At 33.8% G+C, this 24,018-nt stretch overlaps 1 protein-coding gene across 5 annotated transcripts in view; it reads left to right on the forward strand.

Annotated features, from left to right (window-relative positions):
• HERC3 (HECT and RLD domain containing E3 ubiquitin protein ligase 3) overlaps positions 1-24,018 on the forward strand; it is a 120,663-nt gene that overhangs the window by 68,496 nt on the left and 28,149 nt on the right. For 3 of the 5 annotated variants that reach the window (XM_074228143.1, XM_074228142.1, XM_074228145.1), the window contains 8 exons: positions 4,297-4,486; positions 6,347-6,510; positions 8,324-8,437; positions 14,112-14,135; positions 14,237-14,326; positions 14,986-15,156; positions 22,000-22,143; positions 22,594-22,760. In XM_074228143.1, coding sequence (XP_074084244.1) covers positions 4,297-4,486; positions 6,347-6,510; positions 8,324-8,437; positions 14,112-14,135; positions 14,237-14,326; positions 14,986-15,156; positions 22,000-22,143; positions 22,594-22,760 — 1,064 coding nt within the window. Of the gene's footprint in view, positions 1-3,231; positions 3,260-4,296; positions 4,487-6,346; positions 6,511-8,323; positions 8,438-14,111; positions 14,136-14,236; positions 14,327-14,985; positions 15,157-21,999; positions 22,144-22,593; positions 22,761-24,018 lie in introns of those variants that run through there. The other 2 variants (XM_074228144.1, XM_074228146.1) reach the window with 2 other exon arrangements.

Raw genomic sequence — 24,018 nt, forward strand, 5'->3', positions numbered from 1 at the left:
TTTTAAGGATGCTGGTTACAGTAATTATTTCAGTAATTATGTTAATACTCTTGTAATTATGAATTCTCTAGACTCTGTGTACATATGTTTATCTGTACAAAATAGAGGTATTTTACCCTTTAAAATATGAGCACTTCATTTTTTGCATTAATAATAACTGATCAGTATAAAAATTGCTTTGCAAAGCTTATTTAACATATTCATTTGTAACCCACAATAAGAGTGCCCCAGGAGTATAGTGTAAATACTTTATAATTGCATTGTACGTTATAGTTTATAAAGTACTTAGAGATTACATTTTCTCATTTGAATTTCTTAACCTTTTAAGGTAGGTAGTATAGATATTGTCTCTATTTTACAAAAGAGGAAACTGAAGCTCAGGTGGGGTTTAGTGATTTTCCCAGTAATAATGAATAGTGAATGAATAATAATTAAAATTATTTCCCAGTAAATAATGAACAGTGCAGATTCATATAATTTGACCCTATCATGGCTCAGACACTTCTTTTTCAGCAAACTTCAGTTTCTTCAGGCTTTTTACTTTCAGTTTTTATTTTTATTCTTTTAGGTTTTTGCAAGGCAAATAGGGTTAAGCGGCTTGCCCAAGGCCACACAGCTAGATAATTATTAAGTGTCTGAGACCAAATTTGAACCCAGGTACTCCTGACTCCAGGGCCGGTGCTCTATCCACTGCACCACCTAGCCTCCCCTTCTTTTGATGTTTTTGAATACCTTCCTCTTTTACAATTTGGAGCCATATCAGCCTCTTCTCCTTGGCTTTTTTTCTTTACTTCTCTCCATTTTTGACCCTTTAATTTAGAGATAAGTGCTTTCATTTTCCTTTCATTCTATTTCTCTTTTCCCTAGTCAAGGTTTTTTTTTCTAGTTTCTCTTTCTTTTTTGTACCATTTTCTCCTTTTCCTGGGGAAACTAGAAATCAAGAGCATACTTAGCAAGGAAATAAGAAAACTGAAACAAATGGCAGATGAATGAAGACATTGAAATGCTAATAAGGCAGCTTCTTTTAGTCAAGATATTCCATATGTTCAAACTATTAATAAATGCTTGAAAATTTGCTTTTTTAAAGTGGGTAAGTGATATCCCCATTTTTCATTTGAAAAAATTTGACAAAGAATTAAAATAAGTTATTGTCACACTTAATTTAATGTCATTTTTTAAGCTAAAATTTGACTCTCACTCCAGAGATCTTTGTAGAATTTGAATTTCAGTTCAATTTTCTTTATATGGGTAAAGTCTTCCTACCTTCTTCTCTAATATATGTTGGGTTGTATTCTCTCTTCAATTCTCTCTTTGATCATAATTCTAATAGAAGGTGTTGTATTCCATCATCTGCTGCACATTATCAGGGAGTGAAAACTGTTAGGGATTTAGAATGAGAGTACCAATTGTTCATCATGTACTCATAAAAGGAAATCCTAACTTTAACCTAGTTAAGGAAGCCCTGTACCGGCAGCCCTCATTTCCATCTTTCTTCCTCATCCCGTATGTTCCACAGTAAATGCTGTAGACTTCATCAAAGCTTTAACTTTGATCTTCAGGTTGTCCTTATCATCAAAAGTATGCTTGGGGGTTGTGGTACTTGTATTTACTACCCAGTATCAACCTAGGAACACATTATTTAAACCATGAATACCAGGCTTCCTATTTTAGCTAGTTTCCTCTTAGTGGTCTTGCAACATCTTTCAAATGGACCTGAATTATCTTAAACTGTAAACTATAGTATTGTAGAGCTTAAGGAGAATTTAAAGATAATCATAATTATAATTACAAAACACTTTTCTCAGATTGTTTCTTCTCAGAGAGTATGTATTCTTAGTGAGTTTATTTGCATGCATGTATATATAAAATGTATCAGAGGTGAAGTCAGGGTAAATTTTGGGAAAGACGGTACTAACTGCTAGGGTGATCACGGCTCTATGTTGGAGACAACTGTTCGAACAATAAATGTCAAAACATAATTCCACTTTTGTGGAAGAGGAAATTGAATCTCAGAGAAAGCAAGTAACTTATCCTCAGATGAAGCAAGTAACAAGTTGGGTATGGAGTAGACAATACATACATATACACACACACACACACACACTTTTAAGACTGAATCTTAAGGTTGTAGGTGGCACAGCAGTTGGAGTAACCAACCCTGACTCTGGAGGACCTAAGTTCAAGTATGACCTTAGAGTCTTACTGTGTGATCTGGGCAAGTCATTCTGATTGCCTAAAAGAAAAGAGACTATCTTCCTAATTTGACCTGGCTGTAAGTATAGGGGCTGCTCATGAGTCTGATCATCACGCTCAGCATGATATCTTTGTCTTTCTTCAGTCTCTGAGTTTGACCCTCTTTAGGCAGTCTTATGTACTCCTTTTTATTGGGGGAGTGGTCTGTCAATAATAATGTTGAACTTAATTTGGACAATTGACTGACTTTAGCATTGCAACTCAGAACTGAAAAGCTCAAGATATCCACCAGCCTTAGCCTTTCCCATAGAAGAGATTACAGGCTTTTTCTTCCTGTGTTCAGAAAATATATTCTTAAATAGGAAGAAATCACAATCTTGACATGTTTTTAAAAAGCACGAATGGGAAAGTTTTTAATGTTTATATTACCAACAGTGACCCATGGGGAAATCAGAGTGATAATTGTTTACAGAGATAGGAAAGTAAACACAAGTGGCAATTAGGAATCTTTCATTGAATTTGACAGTGAATTAGGCACCATAGACTTTTATGAATTACTGTTTATATTTTATAGTATTTAACAGTTTTACCTCTATAAACAAAAGTAAACATTTTGAAATTTGTAAGTGTAGAATTGAAACCCAAGGTTGTACCTAGTTTTGATCTCCTTTTGAAAAATAAATTTTTTTAAACAATTTTCCCCCTCAGCATCACTCATTCCCAAATGATTCCTGATCTGCACCTATATAGTCTTTTCTAAGAGGAGAGAGACATATTTCATCATCAGTCCTCAGAAAACGGGGTTGGTCACTGAACTGATCAACTTTCCAATGTTCAGTATGGTTTCTTTTAGAGCATTGTGTAAATTCTTTCCTGGCTCTGCTTACTTCACTCTGCATTAGTTCATACAAATCTTCATCAAGTTTCCCTGAATTCTTCATATGCATTGTTTCTTATGGCACAGTAATATTCCATTACATTTATATACCACAATTTGTTCAGCCTTTCCCCAATTGATGGGCACCCTCTTTGTTTCAGGTTCTTTGCTACCACAAACAGTGTTGCTGTAAGTATTTTTGTATCCATGGGACTTTCTTTTATCTCTGACCTTCTCCAAGTCAGGAGCCTAGTAATAAGATTAAAGAGTGTATGCCAGTGACTTTTCTAATATAATTTTGAATTGTTTTCTAGAAAGGTTGTACCAATTATTCATTCCACTAGCATTAGAGCCATTTTACCATGACCCTCCTAATATTTATCATTTTTGTCTTTTGTCATTATTGGCAGTATCTGTGAGGTAAAACCTAAGAGAGTTTGTTTTTTACTTTTTTTTGCTTAATGAGTCCAGAATTATCAACAAATCTCTTAAGTTTGGTTATTTTGACAACAGCGTAGCAGAGTTCTAATGGCATAGCTAAGCATAAGAATACTTTTTCTTTTTAATCAGACCTGTGATTTTATTGACAAATGACATACACTGTCTGCTTGTATTAGAGAATTGCCTGGGAACATTGAAACTCTAAGGTGACTTACTCAGGGTTACATAGTTTGCATCAGTAGTAGAGACAGGCTTCAACTCATATATCTGACGTGGAAGCTAGGTTATCTATTCAGTTTGTCATGCTGCCTCTCACTTGTAATGATAAAAATGTTATGTACAGAGTCCCCCATCTAGTCTCCAAAGTTCTTGGCATACAGCATGGCAGCTTTTGGAATGATAAAAATAAACAGCTTCTTCATGTAAAAGCATGAATTGTAATTGCAGAACATGCACAGTTTCATTTTCTTTTTTTTTTCACATTCTGAGGAAAGACTATGGTTTTTTATTCCTCTGGTGGAGTAATTTTTCCTTTCTTGACTTTTTTTTGTTTTTCTTTGTAGCTGTAATAATTTCTTTTCCTTTCATTTTTGTTTCTCTGTTAGGATTAATTTCTTGCAAAATGTGTTATTAAGGACTAATGAAAGTTAGTGTATGATACACAGCAGAGAATTGTATTTGCAGTTGGAGACATGAATATCCCACATAAACAATGGGCAAGAATTAGACTTTTTGTGTGTACTTGAATTAATGTTAGTCTATCCCCCTACTTTTTTTTATTTCAGATTTTAAAAAGCTTTGAAAGTTTCCTGATTCCCCAGCTGTCCAGTTCACCACCAGATGTTGAAGCAATGAGAATCTATTTAATACTTCCTGAGTTCCCTCTACTTCAGGATTCAAAATATTATATAACGTTAACACTTCCCCTGGCAATGGCTATTCTACGACTGGATGCAAACCCTAGTAAAGTCTTAGGTAAATCTTCCAAACTACTTTAACTGTTATAGTATTTTCCACCTCTCATTTAAAGTATCATAAGATTTAAGAGACTTATAAAATATATAGTTCTATATTTTTAAAAAAAGTTTTATTTACTTAAGGCAATGGGTTTAAGTGACTTGCCCAAGGTCACACAGCTAGTGTCCGAGGCTGGATTTGAATTCAAATCCTCTTGACTCCACAGCCAGTGTTCTATCCACTGTGCCATCTAGCTGCCTCCTTTTTTGTCAAACAAGGCTACACATGTAGTAATATCAGTACTGAGATTATAGACCTCAGGTTCTCTCACCCTGAATGTAGTAATTTCTTTTTTTGTATCAAAAAAAGGCTGAGATTCAGAATCTATTTTTGGAATATTGACTTTAAAATCTCCCCATTTTCTTCTCTTACATAATTTATTTTAGCTCTCTCTGAATCATTCTTTGTGTAACAGGTCTATAGATTAATATGATACTTCATTCAGAAACTCTTTGAAATAGTTAGCTTTAGATGGGTATTTTTGATCTATAGTATTTACAAAATTTTGTTTTTCATGAGCTGGCAGTAAGTAACATGCTGTCTGTATAGACTTTTCTTTCCACCTACCTAATTTTAGGTATAGAGGCAGTGATAGAGAAGCTCTCATGAAAGAAGAGAATTGACCAAAATATAGATTATGACTACTTTGAGATGATAAATTTCCTCATTGAATTGGAGAGTGTCTCTCATAGGAATGACATTTGAGATATTTTTAGTAAAATGCAGAAAATCTCTTTCCTTTTTCATTATTTTTGTGTTAATTACCTACACTTAAATAGTTCAGTGTCAATTACTCTATTAATTAAATTTTAATTATTTTTAAAGTGTTAATTATTCTATTGCTTCTTTGCTTCAGATGAGCTGTGATATTGCAGTTCAGTTACCACATGAAAAGAAAAATGTTATTGAAAATAGAGAGGGCAAAAGATTGGCGAGTTGTGGTCAGATTCTGTGCTAAAGTTTAGGCAGAGCCTCATTTTAGCAGTGTCAGTGGTAAGAAGTTGGAATGACAACCTTTTGAATCTGGTTTTTGTCTTACAATAAAGCAAACAAGAATGATAAAGTTGGATTTGGAGGATCCTTTTTGGTATTTAGTCTTCTCACAAAGAACTGAAATAGTTTGGGGGGTTAAGATGGTAGAAAAAGTAACAACTTTAAAGAAAATTAACTCCCTTCAGTTACAAGCCTTCAAATGCCAGGTTTTTTTTTTTAAGATACCTACCTTATGAGAGAATTGCTCGTTTTAGAGGAACCTGGTAGACAGTTCAACTGTTTATATTAATTTCTAAAGTAATTTATAGGAGAAACAGCCTTTGAAAATGAACATAGTGAAGTTTCAGGGAACTTAGGCTGCTAGTTTTCTTTTTTTTAAGCCTCTGAAAGAGAATTTCTTTATTAAATTTCTCTTTTCATTTTGAATTGTACAATTTTCCCCCTAATCTTGATCCCCTCCCTGCACTCGCTGCAGAAGGCAGACTGTTAGTCTTTGCATTGTTTCCATGAAGGGAATTTCTTATGGGGGGAAAAAGAGAACCTTACTAGAGTAGGTTCTCACTATAGTAAGTTCAATGCTAGTTTTCTAAAAAGACCCTTTGTGATTAGTTATTGCTTTCTGAGAAATTGGACCAGGTTACCTTTCAAGTCATTTCCAACTCTAAAATTCTATGATTTTGTGATTTTTGCGATTTGTGAATTTTGTTTTGATTCAATAACATGTTCTTACCAGGGCAGCCTCTTCTAAACTTATGAGAGGCATGGATACCTGATATGCTTAGTTAAGGTTTATGTATTTAATTTGTTCTTTATTTTTCCTTAAAGATAACTGGTGGTGTCAGGTGTGCCCACGATATTTCTTGAAGCTAGTAGACCTTTATAAAAGTGCAGTAGTTTATCTCCTCAGTGGAAGAAAAACATTGCTGATTCCAGTTCTGTTTAGCAGTTATATCACAGCAGCTCTCAAGCTATTGGAAAAACTGCATAAGGTAATTATGAAGTGATCCTGCCTTTCTAGAGAGAGTGTGAATGGGTGCTCTGACATCACTGAGGTTGAACTTTCACTGAATAAGTAGTGATAATGGGCCCATATCACTGAATTACTTGAGTATGGTTGAAACTGGTTTATGTTGGATAGCACCTGTAAAATAGTCAAGATCCTCATGTAAAATCAAGGAGATCTCTCTGGAAAGTGGATTAGAGTATTGGTCTAGGAAAGAGGCTAGACTTGGGTTAAAAATTCTATTTTGATTCTCATTAGTTGTATAACTAATCACTTAACCTACCTCAGCCTCAATTTCCTTATCTATACATTGAGAAGAAGAATAATAGCTTTTATATTTATCAGAGTTGTGAAAATCAAATAAATAATAGTAATTGATATGTATTAAATTGGGATACTCAAGCTATCTCATTTGAGCCTTGCAACATTCCTATGAAGTAGGTACTAATACAAATAACTTTAAATGTCAGTAATTGTTATTGTTATTAGTACCTTATTCTCATCTTTTCAGTATTGTTGCAATATAGTCCTGCAACAAGCTGCTATCTTAGAATTATTATTTTAGTGTTAATTTTCTATGGACTATTGCACAGATGGAAAAAAAGGCTACATTTTGAAAATTTATTATCAGAATATAAACTCAGCTTCAGTAAGTCTCCTGAAAATATCTTTGAGACATTTTCAGTAGTAGGCAAGATGGTGATATATATCTTAGCCTGCTTTTAATTTCTTTTTCTAGATCTTTCAGTTTTGAAAACATTTTAGTCAACATAATTTAGAAATTATGAATATTGATGTGATAAATACTATTATTAAATTTTCATGTATTAGGTTATATATTGGCAATTATGGACATTGCTTTTGTCTATGATAATCCTCTGGGTCTGGTTATAATTTGTTCAGTTCCAAAACTCTTTTAGCATCTGTTATTTGAAGTAGGAGAATTTATTATCTATTAGTTTATCAAAGATAGTGAGCTTCTGAGGTACAATTCTGATCACAAGGTTTTGTCCTGTTGGTGTCTGGTTATTAGGTTTTTGCAAACAGCCATCATGTATTGCACAGGGTTGTTTTTTCTTTTTGGTTTGTTTTTTTAACCACTTCCTTGTATAATCTTTATTGTTTGATAAATATAGCCTCCTTAAGAATAACCTGTCTTTAAGTTTTAGTGGAAATGGCCTGTCTTTATCATTTCTATAATTGTTTTCTCCCTATTGAACTGTAAGGTCTTTGAGAGCAGCACTGTTAGTTCATTGCTCATGGAGGCCTCTTTGATTCCACCTTTAAACCTTAGACGTTTCATTGGCACTGTCTGGTGGTAAAGTAATTTTGGTAACACTTAACAAATTCAGTGGCTTGTACTTGTTATCCAGCAGATGTGGACCAGCTTGGGCCAGCTTATGAGAGCTGATTTTTAAATTTTCAGTGAGAGTATTTATATCTCAGAAGTCAGCAAATGCTAAAGATGGGAGCTTGAACTATTATTTTGATTACCTAGACTTAAGAAAGTGATGAAGAAAATGTAAATGATGCAGAATTAAACTGAAAAGTGTGTTGTGTTGATTTTTTCCCCCCTAAAGAGTTGGTTATCAAAGCACACCTTTCTCCACTATTCAGTCTATATTGCTATTCAGTGAAGGAATGTTTGTTGCAAAGGATTTCATTGACTTGTAATGTGCTGAAAAGCTATAGATCATCTTCTTTCTTTTTATTGTTATGATTATTGTTAATAATAAAGATTCTTTGATAATAATAGAGTTATCATGTCTTGAATTTGTTTTTATTCTTCTGTCTCTAAGGTAAATCAGAAAGTGAAACATGTGGAATATGATAAGTTTTACATACCTGAAATTTCTCATCTTGTGGACATTCAGGAAGATTATCTTATGTGGTTCTTACATCAGGCAGGAATGGTAAGAATTTGTATAATATGTGCCTTATTTGATCCCTCTGTGTCACATAGTTATTAAATGAAAAGGACTTTTTCTGTGTTCTGTCTTCGGTTATGATAAGATGCAATTCAGCTATCTCACTTGAACTTTTTCTGGCTACTTCTTCCCTTGGAAATTTGAAACATGAAATAGAATCATTGCTGTATTATGTATTAAAGTGTCCTAGCCTTTCCTGGTTGAAGGTTCAATTTAGAGAAATTCCACAAGTGTACTTGCTTCATAGGAACTTTCACTGTGGTTTCAAAATTTCCTTGGGAAATAATTTAGGACAGACTTTAATGGTGAAGTGGATGGAGAGGAAGACCTCTATTAAAATCCTATCTCTGAAACCTGTTGACTTTGTGACCTTAAGCAAATCATTTCTTGCTTGAGAACCCCAGGCAGACCTCTAGGAAGCTAAATGGCAAAGCAGAGAGAGGGGATTTTCTTTAGCAATGAAATCAGCTTGGAAATTACCTTAACTTGTTCCTTCTTCCCTTCTCCCTAAATTAGGCTTCGCGTCAAAAAAAAACTCAGCATGCTGAAACTCATACTAACAAGTTTTTAAAATAATTTTATATAATTAATCATGTTACATGTCTTATGGTGTATATTATGTTTCTATTTGTGTGTACAAGACAAGGCAATAGAGGCATGATTAAAATAGATCTTGTTCTGAACTATTTTAGTTATTGTTTAAAAATTGATCTTTATAATATTTTTGAAATATCTTTAGGCCATTATTTTTTCTCATAAGAAGCACATCAGGTATATTAATATGTTATTCAAAGACTTGAGGGAGTTAAGTAATTTAGAATCATAATTTAGAATCAAACTAGAAAGAATTGTAGAGAACTCCTGATTTAATCTCTCATCAAATGTAGGAATCCTTTTGTCACATTTCTTGACATGGTCATTAAAGCCTTTTCTTTAATATTTATATTTATGGGGAGATCACTGATTTTAAGGTATCACATTTCATTTTTAACTGTTCTAGTTAAAAATATTCTTACTTATTTTTGAGATTTTCATTCATTGATTCTGTCTCTCTTGCCTTTATAATTAATAAAACAAGTTTAATTTCTGTTCAACTTGACATCCCTTCAGATGTCAGAAACCTGACATAATGTTGCTAAGTATTGTCTGTATGAAATTTCTTCAATTATTGGTAATAGAACATCACTTCCAAGACCATTGCCTTCCTGATGGCAGTATTCTGGATGTTCTTAAAATCAGGCTTTTTTTTTTTTTGTATAGATAGGCAATGCTTAGAGCAGTGGTGAATAATCTTTTTTTTCCCTTTAATTTGGTCTTCTAAATAAAGTCCCATTCTAATTAGAAATTAATTACTATCATCAGAAAAGATATTTAAAGTTAAAATATCAAACTTAGGTAAAATGGATATTTTATTCTACAATAATCCTACAACATGCTTAGCATTTCCATCTCTGAATTGTAATTGTTTTTGTGATTCTTGTGAAATGTGCTTTTCAAAGAGAAAGTATCTAAATTTTCATTTTGATCAACATGAGAAACTTAGCCAGAGGTCTTGTGCAACTCAGCAGTAGAACCTTTGTTTGTATCTCTAGCAATTAACATAGAGTCTGGTGTGTAGTAGACATTGTGTTTGTTGTGTTGACCTGGGTATTTTAGAGACAGCTCTTCTCATTTACATATAATGGTATCAAACTCAAATAGTTAGAAGACACAAAATACCATTTCTCTTGTAGGGTATTTTTAGGTATTTTGTTAAACATTTCTCAATTACATATTAATCTGAGTGGTTGTGCTATGACCAGAGGGTGAATAGCGTCCCTCTTGTCCTTAGATCTGTAGGAAGCTATGTTCTTGGCTTCCATCTTACTCTTCTACACCATTCAGATCATGGATATAGATTTTGAAACTTCTGGGGAATTAGGAAGTAGGGAACTAGTCTATAAAGCCAGACTCTAATAGAACTATTGTAATTTGGTTGGACTAATATAAAAATGATTGTATTGCCTAATTTACAGTTTTAATTCTGTGCCAATGAAACCACAAAAATAAAAATAAATGGATATAAAACAAGAAGAATCTTATTTAGAGGATCACAATATCTTAAATCTTTAGGGAAATAAAGGGGAAGCAGGAATGAAAAGGATTTTGGCTTGCTAAATCTCTAAGTATATTAACTTATTGGTAGTGATTAAAAATGGAAAAGTCATTGGAGTAGGCTAGACAAGGGTACCTAGAAGCAAACAAAGGCATAGAACCAAGAGATATAAACTACTAGAGGGAAGAATTCCTTTTCTTTTTAACTAAATTTTCCCCCTTCCCTTCCTTCCCTTCCCTTCCCTTCCCTCCCCTCCCCTCCCCTCCCCTCCCCCTCCCCTCCCCTCCCCTCCCCTCCCCTCCCCTCCCCTCCCCTCCCCTCCCCTGTCAGAAAGCAATGTAATATAGGCTCTGTATTTATAACCATGCTAAACCTAGATCCATATTGATCATGTTGTGAAAGAGGAATCACATCCAAACAGAAGAAAAAATTAGTGAGAAAAAAATGATATATTCATAAGATAATTTTTTTTTTTGCAAGGCAAATGGGGTTACGTGGCTTGCCCAAGGTCACACAGCTAGGTAATTAAGTGTTTGAGGCTGGATTTAAACGTAGGTGCTCCTGACTCCAGGGCCAGTGCTCTGTCCACTGTGCCACTCAGCTGCCCCCATAATTTTTTAAAAACATTTAAGATAATAAACTTTAGTCTGCTTTTAAATTCTACAATTCTTTCTCTGGATATGGAAGGTATTCTTCATTACAAATCTTTTAGTATTGTCTTTGATTATTGTACTGGATAAATGATCAAGTCTGTCATAATTGATCATCACTCATGTTGCTATTAGTGTGTCTAATGTTCTGGTTCTTTTCACTTCACTCAGCATCAGTTCTTGCAAAGGAAGGACTAATTCTCTTCTGAATAAGAATTGTTGAGAAAACTTGAAAGCAGTTTGAAAAATTGATCTAGACAAACATTTATGTTTTGTTTTATGAAAAGTACCAAATGAATAAGTAATTTGAATATGAGTAGTCATATCCTAAAAAATCTTAGGCCTGAAGGAGATACATTTCAGAACTGTTGTTAAAGGGAGATTTCATAACAACACAAGGACTACAAGTGATTAAAAGATACAAATGTAATTTGAATAAGAAAAGAAACTGTTGATTGGCCGGATTGAGAAGGAGGCACCAAATGCAACTTTACATTAAATAAGCAAAAAAAAAAGTCAGCTATCCAAACATATACATATGACTAAGAGCCATTTTTCAAGTGATAAGTGGTTGAAGGGATATCAACAAATCACTTTCAAAAGAATTGTTGAACATATATATTCTATATCAGATTGCTTACTTTCCCGGTGGGGGGAGGGGAGGGAACAATAGAGAATCTGGAATGCAAAATTGTAAAAACAAGTGTTAAAAATTGTTTTTACATGTAATTGGGGTAAAACATTTAAAATTATATATTTTAAAAAAGAATTGCTAAGTTAAAAAATGTAATGACTTGCAAATGTATTTCAAAAGAATTACAATCTAGGTTTTGCTTATATTTATCAAATTCACAAAAGTGATAAAAGTTGGAAGTACTGTTAGAGGGACTATGAAAAGAAAGGCACATTACTACATTCTTGGTAAAGTTGTTTGTTAGACCCAACCATTCTGGAAAACAATTTTGTGGAATGGCCTAAGGAAAATTACTGAATTGCTTGTCTATGCCCCTTCTTGATCCAGTATTTTTCCTCCAAGGAAGTCAAAGATACATGGGAAGTTCTTAATTATACCAAAACATTTACAGTCATAAATTTTTTGGTTTCAAAAAACTGGAAAAATGAATATTTATTGATTTAGTGAGTGACTGAATCAATTGTAATGTGTGAATGTTATGAAATATTATGTAATGTGTGAATGTTATGAAATATTATCATACCATAAGAAACATGAAGACTTTAGAGAAATATGTGAAAACTAATATGAATTGATGAACAGAGAAAGTAGAATAAGGAGAACTACACACAATGAAGATAGTAATGTAAATAAAAATTACAATGAAATGGAATGACCAGTTTATGGAAGAAACTTCTGTCCTTAGATTAAGGAGATAAGTGTACCATGGATGCAGATATTATCAGATTTTTTTTTTTATTTAGTTTTAACTATTTACTTTTCTGTTGAAAGTGAGAATTCTGATTGATTAGAGAAAAGTAGAGAAAAACTTAACTAAGCATCTTAGTAGAAAATTTGGAAGTCTCTCCCCTTAGCCTTCTGAATAGGATTGGGGTAGTATGGCTATATGAATTTGGAAAACAGGACCCAAAAAGGATTGATTTGAATGGATCCATGTCAACTTGACCAGGATATTCTCCAGTGCTACCTGTCAAAAATTTGTCCTTAGCTTTGTTCAGCATATTTCTCAACGACTTGAATACATATAAGAGCAATTATAAAATTAGTATTTGATGATGACATTCATCCTTGGTTCTTGAAGAGGAGACGATGATATCAGGGAGATGATGTCATGACAAGCACATGAATTGGATTTGAGTGAGGGGGAACTGTGCTAAGTCACCAGCCTTATGCTCTCCTCCAGAACTATATGACCAGATATGAATCAGGATGACTGGAGATGCCATAAATGTGAACCAATCAGAGTTAAGTGACTTGCCCAAGGTCACATAGCTAGTAAGTATCTGAGGCTAGATTCAAACTCTGGTCCTTCTGACTCCAAGGCCAGTGCTTTACCACTGTACCACCTAGTTACTCCATAGCATTTGTGTAGTACTTTAAGGTTTGTAAAACACTTTACAAATATAATTTCATTTTGTTCTCAGAATAATGCTAGTAGGTGTAGTTATTTTATTGATGAGGAAACTGAAGTGAATAGCAGTTAAGTGACTTGCCTAGTTCACACATCTAAAAAGAATCTAAGGCCAGATTTGAACTTAGTTCTGACTCTAAACCCATCATTTCTGTCAATCCAGTGTGCCACCTAGTTTATTGTGCTGCTCTCTTAGTGATTTCCCTCCTACTTCTCTATCTTTGTTTGACTTTGAACAAATCACATAAGAACACCTGAAGAATAAAAATTCATGACTAGTTGGATTTAAATAAAATCTGGGGATGAAGTAACTGTCAGTGCTATAGGTGACTTACTTGAATTGAAATATGATTTTATTTGAAGAAGGTAGAATGTTTTCTGACTTAATTTTTTTTAAATCCTGAGGAAAATTTAAATCAATTTTTGGTATGTTTTATTTTATCTCATCCATGATTACTTATTAAATGTAAATATATATTTATAAAATAAATTATAGAATTTTAAAAATAATTTTGATAAAAGAGCATTTCATTGGTTGAGAGTAGTTTTAATATCTGATTGTGGTATCAGATTGTTTTGAAGTTTTACCCTTTTTATTTCCATGATCTTCCTTTAGACAGCTTCATAATAACATGTTTGCGCAATCAGAAATTCAGTCAGTTGTCAGATGCATGATTTCCATGGCCAAATATGCAGTTTGATTAAGTAAATAACGTTTGTATTTATATGACATTGATGGCATTCTCTGGGGGGATTGCTGGGTTTTGGAAAACAAGAATGATATTCTATTTGTTATTTTCTTTCCACAGAAAGTTAGACCATCTATAATGCAGGTACAAAATTCCTCTTTCTCCCCCTTCACTTCTTGACTTTTTGACATTGTCATTTTGTACTAGACTTTAAATATTACCAATAATAATGTGTTTGATTCCAGGATGCTGTGACTCTTTGTTCCTATCCATTTGTCTTTGATGCTCAAGCTAAGACCAAAATGTTACAGACAGATGCTGAACTCCAGATGCAGGTATCACTTCTAAAAATATTTTCTTTCCATAAAATTTTATTGTAATTTTGTAGAAAATGTTAGGGACCAAATTCTATTATAGCAGTAGGTAGTCTTTTTAACATCATAACATATAATTCTTAGATTGGAATCTTGGCAATCTTCATTTCAAAGAAATGCTAAATTATAGTGACTTTTATTAGTTATATTTAACTGTATTTACATATAGTTAAAAAAATTTGATATAACAATGACAAAGATTCCAAATTCCTAGCCTTTCTTTCCATTATCATGATACTATGGTTCTTTCCACAGGAAAAATTGCATGATACTGATACAGGATAGATAGATTTTTTTTTTGTAAGTTTTTTTTTTTTGCAAGGCAAATGGGGTTAAGTGGCTTGCCCAAGGCCACACAGCTAGGTAATTATTAAATATTTGATACTGGATTTGAACTCAGGCCTTCCTGACTCCAGGGCTGGTGCTTTATCCACTACGCCACCTAGCTGTCCCTTGAATTATCTTTTTCAAAGAACAGAAGCTGCTATGTGGATAGATTTCAATTTACTTTGAATTTTTTTGTTGAAATTCATAATCTTGAAAGTATATTATATCTCTGCTTTTAGGTGTTCTCCAAAGAAGTTCTTTATGGTCATTTTTTTTTTGGCACCATTTTCTAGGTCGCTATCAATGGAGCAAATTTGCAGAATGTGTTCATGCTCCTCACATTGGAGCCTCTGCTGGCCAGAAGCCCATTCCTTGTCCTTCATGTTCGCAGGAGCAACCTTGTTGGAGATGCCCTGAGAGAGCTGAGTATTCACTCTGACATTGATTTGAAAAAGCCTCTGAAAGTGAGATTCTCTGATTTACTTTTTTCTAATTTCTTTATTGGTTTTCCCAACATTGCTTACATACTTAAGAGAAATATACCTGCTATGCTTTGATGTGGTATGTAATGATTTTGAAAACTTTCTGCCTAAAACTCCATTTTATATTCACATAATTGACTAAAAGGTCTAGAGAATATAAGATACTCCTATTTTTTATTGATTATAAAAGTATTTAATTCAGTCTACCAACAGTATATCTCCATTGAGTTTACTAGAATCATAAAAGATTTCTTGAATTAGATAATAACAGAGAGAAATTTGTTCAACAACCCTCTTATTATCAATTAAGGCACACAATAAATGTTCATATGTTCACTAAAGTTATTTGCCCTGTAATTGTCAGTCTAGATAAATAGAAAAGTTAGTCCCTATAAATGATGAGATTCACAGATTATGTTTTACATCAGTAAAGTTTTAGAACATTAAATAACCAACCACCTAAATTAGATTCAAGTCCACTCTAAAATATCTGTTTTTAAGTATTGGGGGGGTTGTATCATTTGGACTATGACACTCAGTTTAATGAGTGTCATATCTCATCAAAGCATATGTTTGGGACAGAACTTGAGCTGGATCTAAGGGAGAATTTTATTGTATTTGGAAGATTACACAATACTTTTAATGACTCCCAAGCTATTTGAATCCAATCTGTCTTTTAACAGCAATATTTTTTTTTTTTTTGCTGATGCTCTTTGACTATTCATCTTGGAAGATCCCAGTCTCTGAGGAATTGTAGCTATGAGTCACCTTTAAAATTATGTTAATTCCATCAATACAAAATGCACTTGGTATTATCCTTAGTGTTCCTCAGTTTCTGGCTGTGCAAGAAAGAAGAGAGTAGATAAAAGAAATGTAATATATAGATAGAATTGAGAAGATTTGATAACTGGATGGAAATGCAAGGTGAAGGAAAGTGAGGAATAAAGAAGGACTTCGAGATATTTATCATTGGTGATAGGAAACTTATGAACAGAGATAGGTTTTGGGGGAATGATAATGATTTGAGCATGTTTTGAACACATTGAGTTGGAAGTGCCTGTTTTACAAGGTGGAGGTGGCAATGTCTGACAGCCAGACCAGGTCCAATAGTCCTGTTTTTGCATGTGAGAAGGAGGCTTTTCACAGCACATCCCTCACTATAATAAACATAATTGTGGAACTCACACCTTCAGTCATTTGATTGACGGGTGTGGTCCTCTTCAATACTGAAGGACCAGTAGTAATATACTGACATATACAGAAATATTATTTGGTTGTTCAATATAACTTAACTATTAATTTATTAATTAATAGCTTTTTCATAATAGAAAAGTGCTAGAAATTAGTGGGGCTCCTATCAATCTGGGAATGACAACAATTGTGTAGTAGAAATGTAATAGAATATATTGTGTTTATAAGAAAATATGAAGAGAACAATTTCAGAGAAACCTGGGAAGACTTGTATGAACTTAAGCAGGGTAAAGTGAGCAGAACTAGGGGAACATCAATACTGTAAAAATTAATGATTTTGAAATATAATCAACCATGATTCCAAAGGATGTTGCCCACCTCTTGACCAAAAGAGAATGCTTTAACAAATAGAATGAGATACAAATTTTTGGAAGTGACTGATGTTGAGATGTGTTTTGACTGTGATTTTTGACTGTTTTTTGCTTTGTTTTTTCTTTTCCAAAGAGAGATTAAAAAATCTTGATTATTTGTTTTTAAATAAAATTAAAAATTAAATTGAATGGAATTTAATAAAAAAGATTATAAAAAATGTGTTGTTTCAAAGCTACTTAGTAAGAGCTGTATGAACTACTATAGAATGAAATAGAAGGACAACATTTATTCACTATCAACAATATTGTAAAGACAATATTTTATAAGATTTTGGAACTTTGATCAAATGAAGTGACCAATCAGAATTTCAGAGAAATGTAGATTAAACAGTCTGCCCATCTCTTCATGAAGAGTTATGGATTCAGGATAGAGGAGACATATTTTTGAACACGACCAGTGCAGAAATTTGTTCAGTTTTGTAGACCACATTTTTCACTCAGTAGTTTTAGTTGCTTAGCATAACTTGCAAACATGGGTTATCTCTTTTTTTTTTCTTCTGATTGGTGAAGAGGGAAGCTGGAAGGAAGGAGAGAAAATACATACTTGTTAATTGAAAAATGTTTAAGAGAAGACTGAGACAAGATGGTAGAGTGAGTAAAGGTGGGGGACTCACTTGAGTTCCCTCAAAGTTTCATCCAGTCAGCTTTAAAAATAACACTTCAAATTGAATTCTGGAATAACAGAACCAACCAAAGGGCAGGATGAAACATTTTCCCAGTCCAGAATAAATTGGGAGGTCTGCAGGAAAGGTCTGATTCAGTGGGGAGGTGGTCAGATCAAGAGCCCAGAATAGATCATGCTGCATTGGGGGGTCAACAGTATGCCTTGGAGACATTTCATTAGTGGCAAAAATAACTTAGGGAACTCTGAACCCACAGATGATAAAGGGGTTGGAAGCTGACCATAGGGATTACAGGGCACCTTTTGATGCCAAGATAATGGTGCACTTTAGAGAATCCTAGAGAATCAATTAAGAAATCATTTGAAATAATTAACTTCAGGAAAATTGTTGGGTATAAAATAAACCCACATAAATCAGCATTTCTATGTATTATCCATAAAATCCAACAGCAAGAGATAAATTCCATTTAAAATAACTAGACAATATAAAATTCTTGGGAGTTTACCTGCCAAAACAAACCTGGAAACTAAATGGTTACAATTACAAAATGGTTTTCATACAAGTCAGATCTAAATGATTGAAGAAATGGCTAATTACCCCTGGGTAGCTCAAATCAATAAATGATAAAACTTACAGTTCTACTTTAATTTGCTTATATACCCATCAAGCTAACAAGAAATTGTTTTATGGGATAGGTAAAATAATAAATTTCATCTTGAAGATCAAAAAAGGTAAAGAATATCAAGGAAGTCAATGACAATGTGAAGAAAGATGACCTAGCAGTATCAGATATCAAACTACAATAAAACACAGTAATCATCAAAATCTTTCTAGTGCTGATTAAGAAATAGAATGGTGGACAAGAATAACAGATTAGTACATTGTAGCAAATGACATAGTAATCTATTGTTGATACATACACTATATAAGATCCACACTTTGGGCACGGGAAGTAACTGTTAGATTGAGACTGCTTGGAGAGCTGGAAAGCAGTTTGGTAGAAACTAGGTATGGATTTACATCTCAGATTATACACAAAGATACGGTCAAAATGATTTAGCTGTAAAGAGTAATATCTTAAAACAAATAAGTGAAGCATGGAATTTCTTACTTGTCAAATCTATGAATGAGGAAAGAATTTATGATAAAACAAGAGTGAGCATTATGGGAAGCAAAATGGGCAATGCTAATTAAATTAAAAAGGATTTGCCCAAAGTCAAAAGTAAAAGAAAAACAGCTTCAAAATAATTTTTCATACAAATTTCTCTGATAAAGATCTTATTTCTCAAATAGAGGACTGAATGAAATCTATGAGTACACATTCTTCAATTGATAAATGATCAATTTTTAAAACAAAAAATCAAAGCTATCCAATGTCATATGAAAAAATACTTTAAATCAATTTTGATTAGAGAAATGCAAATTAAAACAACTCAGGTACCACTATAAAAGTTAAAATAAGGTGAACTTGGGCATACAGTTAAGTTTTTGTAAGGCAATAGGGTTAAGTGGCTTGCCCAAGGCCACACAGCTAGCTAATTATTAAGTGTCTGAGGCCAGATTTGAACTCAGGTACTGCTGACTCTAGAGCCTGTGCTCTATCCACTGAGCCACCTAGCCAGCCCTCACTCTCTGTTTCTTAAGAAGTGTTTATTGTTTACTTCTATCACCATCAAAAGATAATGGATCAGATATTTTAGAAAACCGACATTCTTGAAGGATGGCTTGGGTGGTGTAGAGATACTAGACTAAATTTAGTAGAGATAAGACTAAATCAGTGATTACCAAGAGAACTGAATTTCTCAACTTAAGCCATTACAGGTCAGCTGATTTCTGAATAAGTTCAAAGACAGAGAATAATGATTAAAACAGTTAGAGGACAAAATCTATTAACAGCAAGTAGGAACAGTAAAAAAAGTTACAGAATCCATCTTGATCATTTCACCACCTCATAGTTGTCAGGCTGCTATGACAGAAAGAATGTGGAAATCTAAGACATAAATGCATTGCTGGTGAAGTTGTGAACTGATCTAATCATTCCAAAAAGCAATTTGGAACAATGCTCAAAGTGTGCATACTCTTTGATCTGGTCAACACCATTACTGTGTGTAATCCCAGAGTGATTACAGAAAAAGGAAAAGGATCCCTTTGCACAAAAGTATTTATAGAAGCTCTCTTTGTGGGGGAAAAGAATTGGAAATTGAAGGGATGCCCATTATTTGAGGAATTAATGAAAAACGTGTGATATATGTAATTGCAATGGATACTTACTCTGCTTTAAGAAATGATGACCAGGATGCTTTCAGAAAATCTTGGAAAGATTTATATGAACTGTTGCAAAATGATTTGAACAGATCTAGGAGAACAATGTACACAGTGACTGTAGTAATCTGCACAATTAACTGTGAATGTCTGAACTTTCTCAACAGTACAATGATCTAAGATAATTCTGAAGGATTTAAGGTGAAAAATGCTATCTAACTCCAGAGAAAGAACCAATGGAGTCTGAATGTAATTCGAAGCATCAATTTTTGTGATTTCTTTTTCTTTTTTTTTATTGGGGGGGGTAATCTGTGGTTTTTTTTTAGAACAGGGCTGACATGAAAATGTTTTGCATGATTGCATATATTTCATCTACATCAAATTGCTTTTCAAGGACCTACCAGATTAATTTTTAGTAAAGACCTTTCTAGAGGTGACTCTTGAACTGAACTTTGAAGGGAGTTGTGGTTATTAAGAGAGAAAGAAAAAAAATCAAGTAAAGAGCTATATTCACTATAAGAAGATGGAATGTGACAAAGACCCATCAGACTGGTAGGAGGAAAATCAGAAGTATTATATTCTGAAAATTGAGGGATGTGGGGGAGTATTGAGGAGGAGAAAAGAGGTTATAGAGAGGTCAAAAAAGGATAAGACCCACGAAAAAGATATAACATTTGAGATCATTGGTGACCTTGGAAGGAACAATTGTAGCGTATAGTGGAGTCAAAAACCATAACCATAGTACAAAGTTTGGAGAACTGAGTGGAATGGGAGAGGAGTAGTGAATATAGACAGCTTTTTCTAAAAGGTTGATAATGAAAGGGAAAAGCAATAATTATAGCATGAGGAGATGATAATATTAAGTATATTTAAGTATTTTAAAGTTAAGGAAGATCTACACATGTTTTTAGGAAACTAGGAAGCTTAAAAAATGAGAAAAGATGAAAGGAGTTGGGGAGGGGGAGTGAGAAGGTCCTAATTGTGTTCAGAAAGTAGAGGCTAAGAACAGAGGATGAACTGTCCTAAAAAAGGACAGTCTCTTCCTCTCAGCCTGAAGTAGAGGTTACATCAGGAACTAACTAATGTTGAAGGGATTTGAGGTATAGAATGTGGTAGAAGAAGAATCTAATGACATATGGTGTGCTGTTTTACTGAGAATGAGTTGTGTAGAAGGTACAAAGATGCAAAGAAACTTGGGCTCTTGGGAGGAAAAACTTTCTAACAATTAGAATTCTTTCAAAGTGGAATGGGCTGCCTTCACCAGAAATCTTAAGGGAAAGATTAGTTGGTTACCTTGTGGATATGTTGTAGAGTGGGTTCTTGTTCAGATACAAGTTGGATCAGAAGTCCTGTGATGTCTCCTTCAACTCTGAGATTCTTTGATTCCATTTTTGTATTTCCAGTGTGTACAGTCATCTCTTCCTAAAAACCTTTCCCCATGCTAATTATTCCTTTGTGTTCCACAAAAGTGTTGCTTCCTAGCTTATATGTATTTCAGTCTTTGTAAACCAATTACATCCTTCTTATAGTTGTCTTAACTCTCCAAATTGATTGAAAACTCTTTAAAAGCAGAAGCTACAATTACTTTTCATAGCCCTATTCTGTTGTCAATTTATTTGGTGCTTGTGGAATGAGCTAGCCCCCCTGAGAGGTGATGGTTTCCCTGTAAGTGAAGGTCTTTAATCAGAGGTTGGAAAACCACTTAATTGGTATGCAGTAATTCTTGTTCAGTTATTTTTCAGGCATGTCTGACTCTGGGATACCATTTGAGATTTTCTTGGCAAAGATACTGGAGTAGTTTGCTACTTTCCTTCTCCAACTCATTTAAAAAAATTTTTTTTATTTATTTAAGGCAATGAGGTTAAGTGATTTGCCCAAGATCACGCATCTAGGCACAACTCATTTTTAAGATGAGAAAACAGGCAAACAATGGCCTAAGTAATGCAGCTAGTAAGTATGCCCGAGGCCAGACTTGAACTCATGAAGAGTCTTCCTAACTCTAAGTCTGGTAATCTATGTACTATGATGCCATTAGCTGCCTTTGTTTTAGTAAAATTTGCATATTGGTTTAATTTGGTCTAAATAGCTGCTGAGATGCCTTGCTACTCTCAAGTTCTATGATCCTGTAAATGAATGGAACTTCAGATGACTCTCTTGTTACAATAAGCAAAAAATGGGAAATTTCAGGCAAACCTATATGGTAGTACCAGTGTCATCTTCTCTTTCTTCCCCATTCCCAACCTTCTCCCCAATATCTTTGAAGTTGCTACCAGATCAGATTTCATCTTACACAGATTTTACTTGTCATGTCTTTTCAGGTAATCTTTGATGGGGAAGAAGCAGTGGATGCTGGTGGTGTAACAAAAGAATTCTTCCTTTTGCTCTTGAAGGAACTTTTGAATCCTATCTATGGCATGTTTACCTATTATCAAGATTCAAACCTCTTATGGTTTTCTGACACAGTAAGTCAGCAGTGTCACAATAAAACAAATGATAGGTTCAATTATGATAAGGCATAGCACCATGTTTGTTTTTTCTTTTTTTTTTTTTGTCACTCCTTGATCTAGTAACTTTGGCCAATGCAAAATGATAAGGATACAAGCTATATTAATTTACTTAGTATTTCTGTACCAGAGGAATCTTAGGTCAGTCATTATATTAGTATCTTTCCATAATTTCCATAAAAATATGCTTTTCAATTAGCTAAAAGTACTGGTTTTGTTATGATTATGCTGTCCCTCATTTGATTTTTTAACTTGGACCACATAACATCACATTTGAGGCATCCCTTTAGACAGCAGTTAAATGTAAATGAGGTCTCTTATAGGAAAAAAAAATATGAAGTAGATGGTGCTGATTTGAGAACTTCAGACATTGCTGTTTTTTAAAGTATTAACCTTTATTTTTAAAAGTGTTTTGTAGAGCATAATTGGTTTCACCTGATTGGCATAATCTGTGGACTAGCTATCTACAACTTCACTGTGGTAGATCTTCATTTTCCCCTGGCCCTCTACAAAAAATTACTGAATGTCAAACCTGGCTTGGAAGATTTAAAGGAGCTGTCACCTACTGAAGGAAGGTATACAATAGAAATAAGCAGGAAATGGGGATTCTTGCTTTTGCAACTTGGATCACCATAGGTGAAAGTGAAGATATGATGGTTGGTTAAAGTACTTTCAACTGTTTTTTGTTCCTTGTGTCTGACCTCTATTGTGTGTGCATTGTAAACAGTATACTACACTAGGGTAGCTAGCTATACAACTAACTAACCAGCTACCTTATTGATTCTTCTTATAGACAGAGACAGAACAAAAGGGAAATAATTACTACCTGGAAGTGGAGAATAGTCTCTGATGAATCTTAAAAGGCTCAAATAGGGAGGCATCCCTGTGTTTCAAAACCTTTGGCTTTGGCTATAAGGTGTGGGATAGGGTACAAAACTATTTGAATGCTAGTGCCTTTTCATTCTTCAGTCCTCTGCTTGAGTCATTTTATTAATTAGAGATTTCCTACATCTAAATATTAAAAAAAAAATAGGAAGGTCTTGGCCTGGATAAATTATCACCTTAATGCTTTCTGAAAATAGTTCCTATTACCACTACTTACCAAGAAAGGGAACTAATTTTTTTTTAATTTTTAAAGATTTTATTTGAGTTTTGAGTTTTACAGTTTTTCTCCCAATCTTACTTCCCTCCCCCCCCATGGAAAGCAATCTGTCAGTCTTTATTTTGTTTCCATGTTGTACATTGATCCAAATTGAGTGTGATGAGAGAGAAATCACATCCTTAAGGAAGAAACAAAAAGTATAAGAGATAACAAGATCAGAAAATAAGATATCTATTTTTTTCATAAATTATAGGGAAGAGTCCTTGAAATTTGTTCAAACTCCACAGCTCTTTATCTGGATACAGATGGTATTCTCCATTGCAGACAGCCTAAAATTGTCCCTGGTTGTTGCACTGATGGAATGAGCAAATCCATCAAGGTTGATCATCACCCCCATGTTGCTGTTAGGGTGTACAGTGTTTTTCTGGTTCTGCTCATCTCACTCAGCATCAGCTCATGCAAATCCCTCCAGGCTTCCCTGAAATCCCATCCCTCCTGGTTTCTAATAGAACAGTAGTGTTCCATGACGTACATATACCACAGTTTGCTAAGCCATTCCCCAGTTGAAGGACATTTACTTGATTTCCATTCTTTGCCACCACAAACAGGGCTGCTATGAATATTTTTGTACAAGTGATGTTTTTCCCCTTTTTCATCATCTCTTCAGGGTATAGACCCAGTAGTGGTATTGCTGGGTCAAAGGGTATGCACATTTTTGTTGCCCTTTGGCC

Source organism: Macrotis lagotis, chromosome 3, assembly GCF_037893015.1.
Source record: "Macrotis lagotis isolate mMagLag1 chromosome 3, bilby.v1.9.chrom.fasta, whole genome shotgun sequence".
Lineage (NCBI taxonomy): Eukaryota > Metazoa > Chordata > Mammalia > Peramelemorphia > Peramelidae > Macrotis > Macrotis lagotis.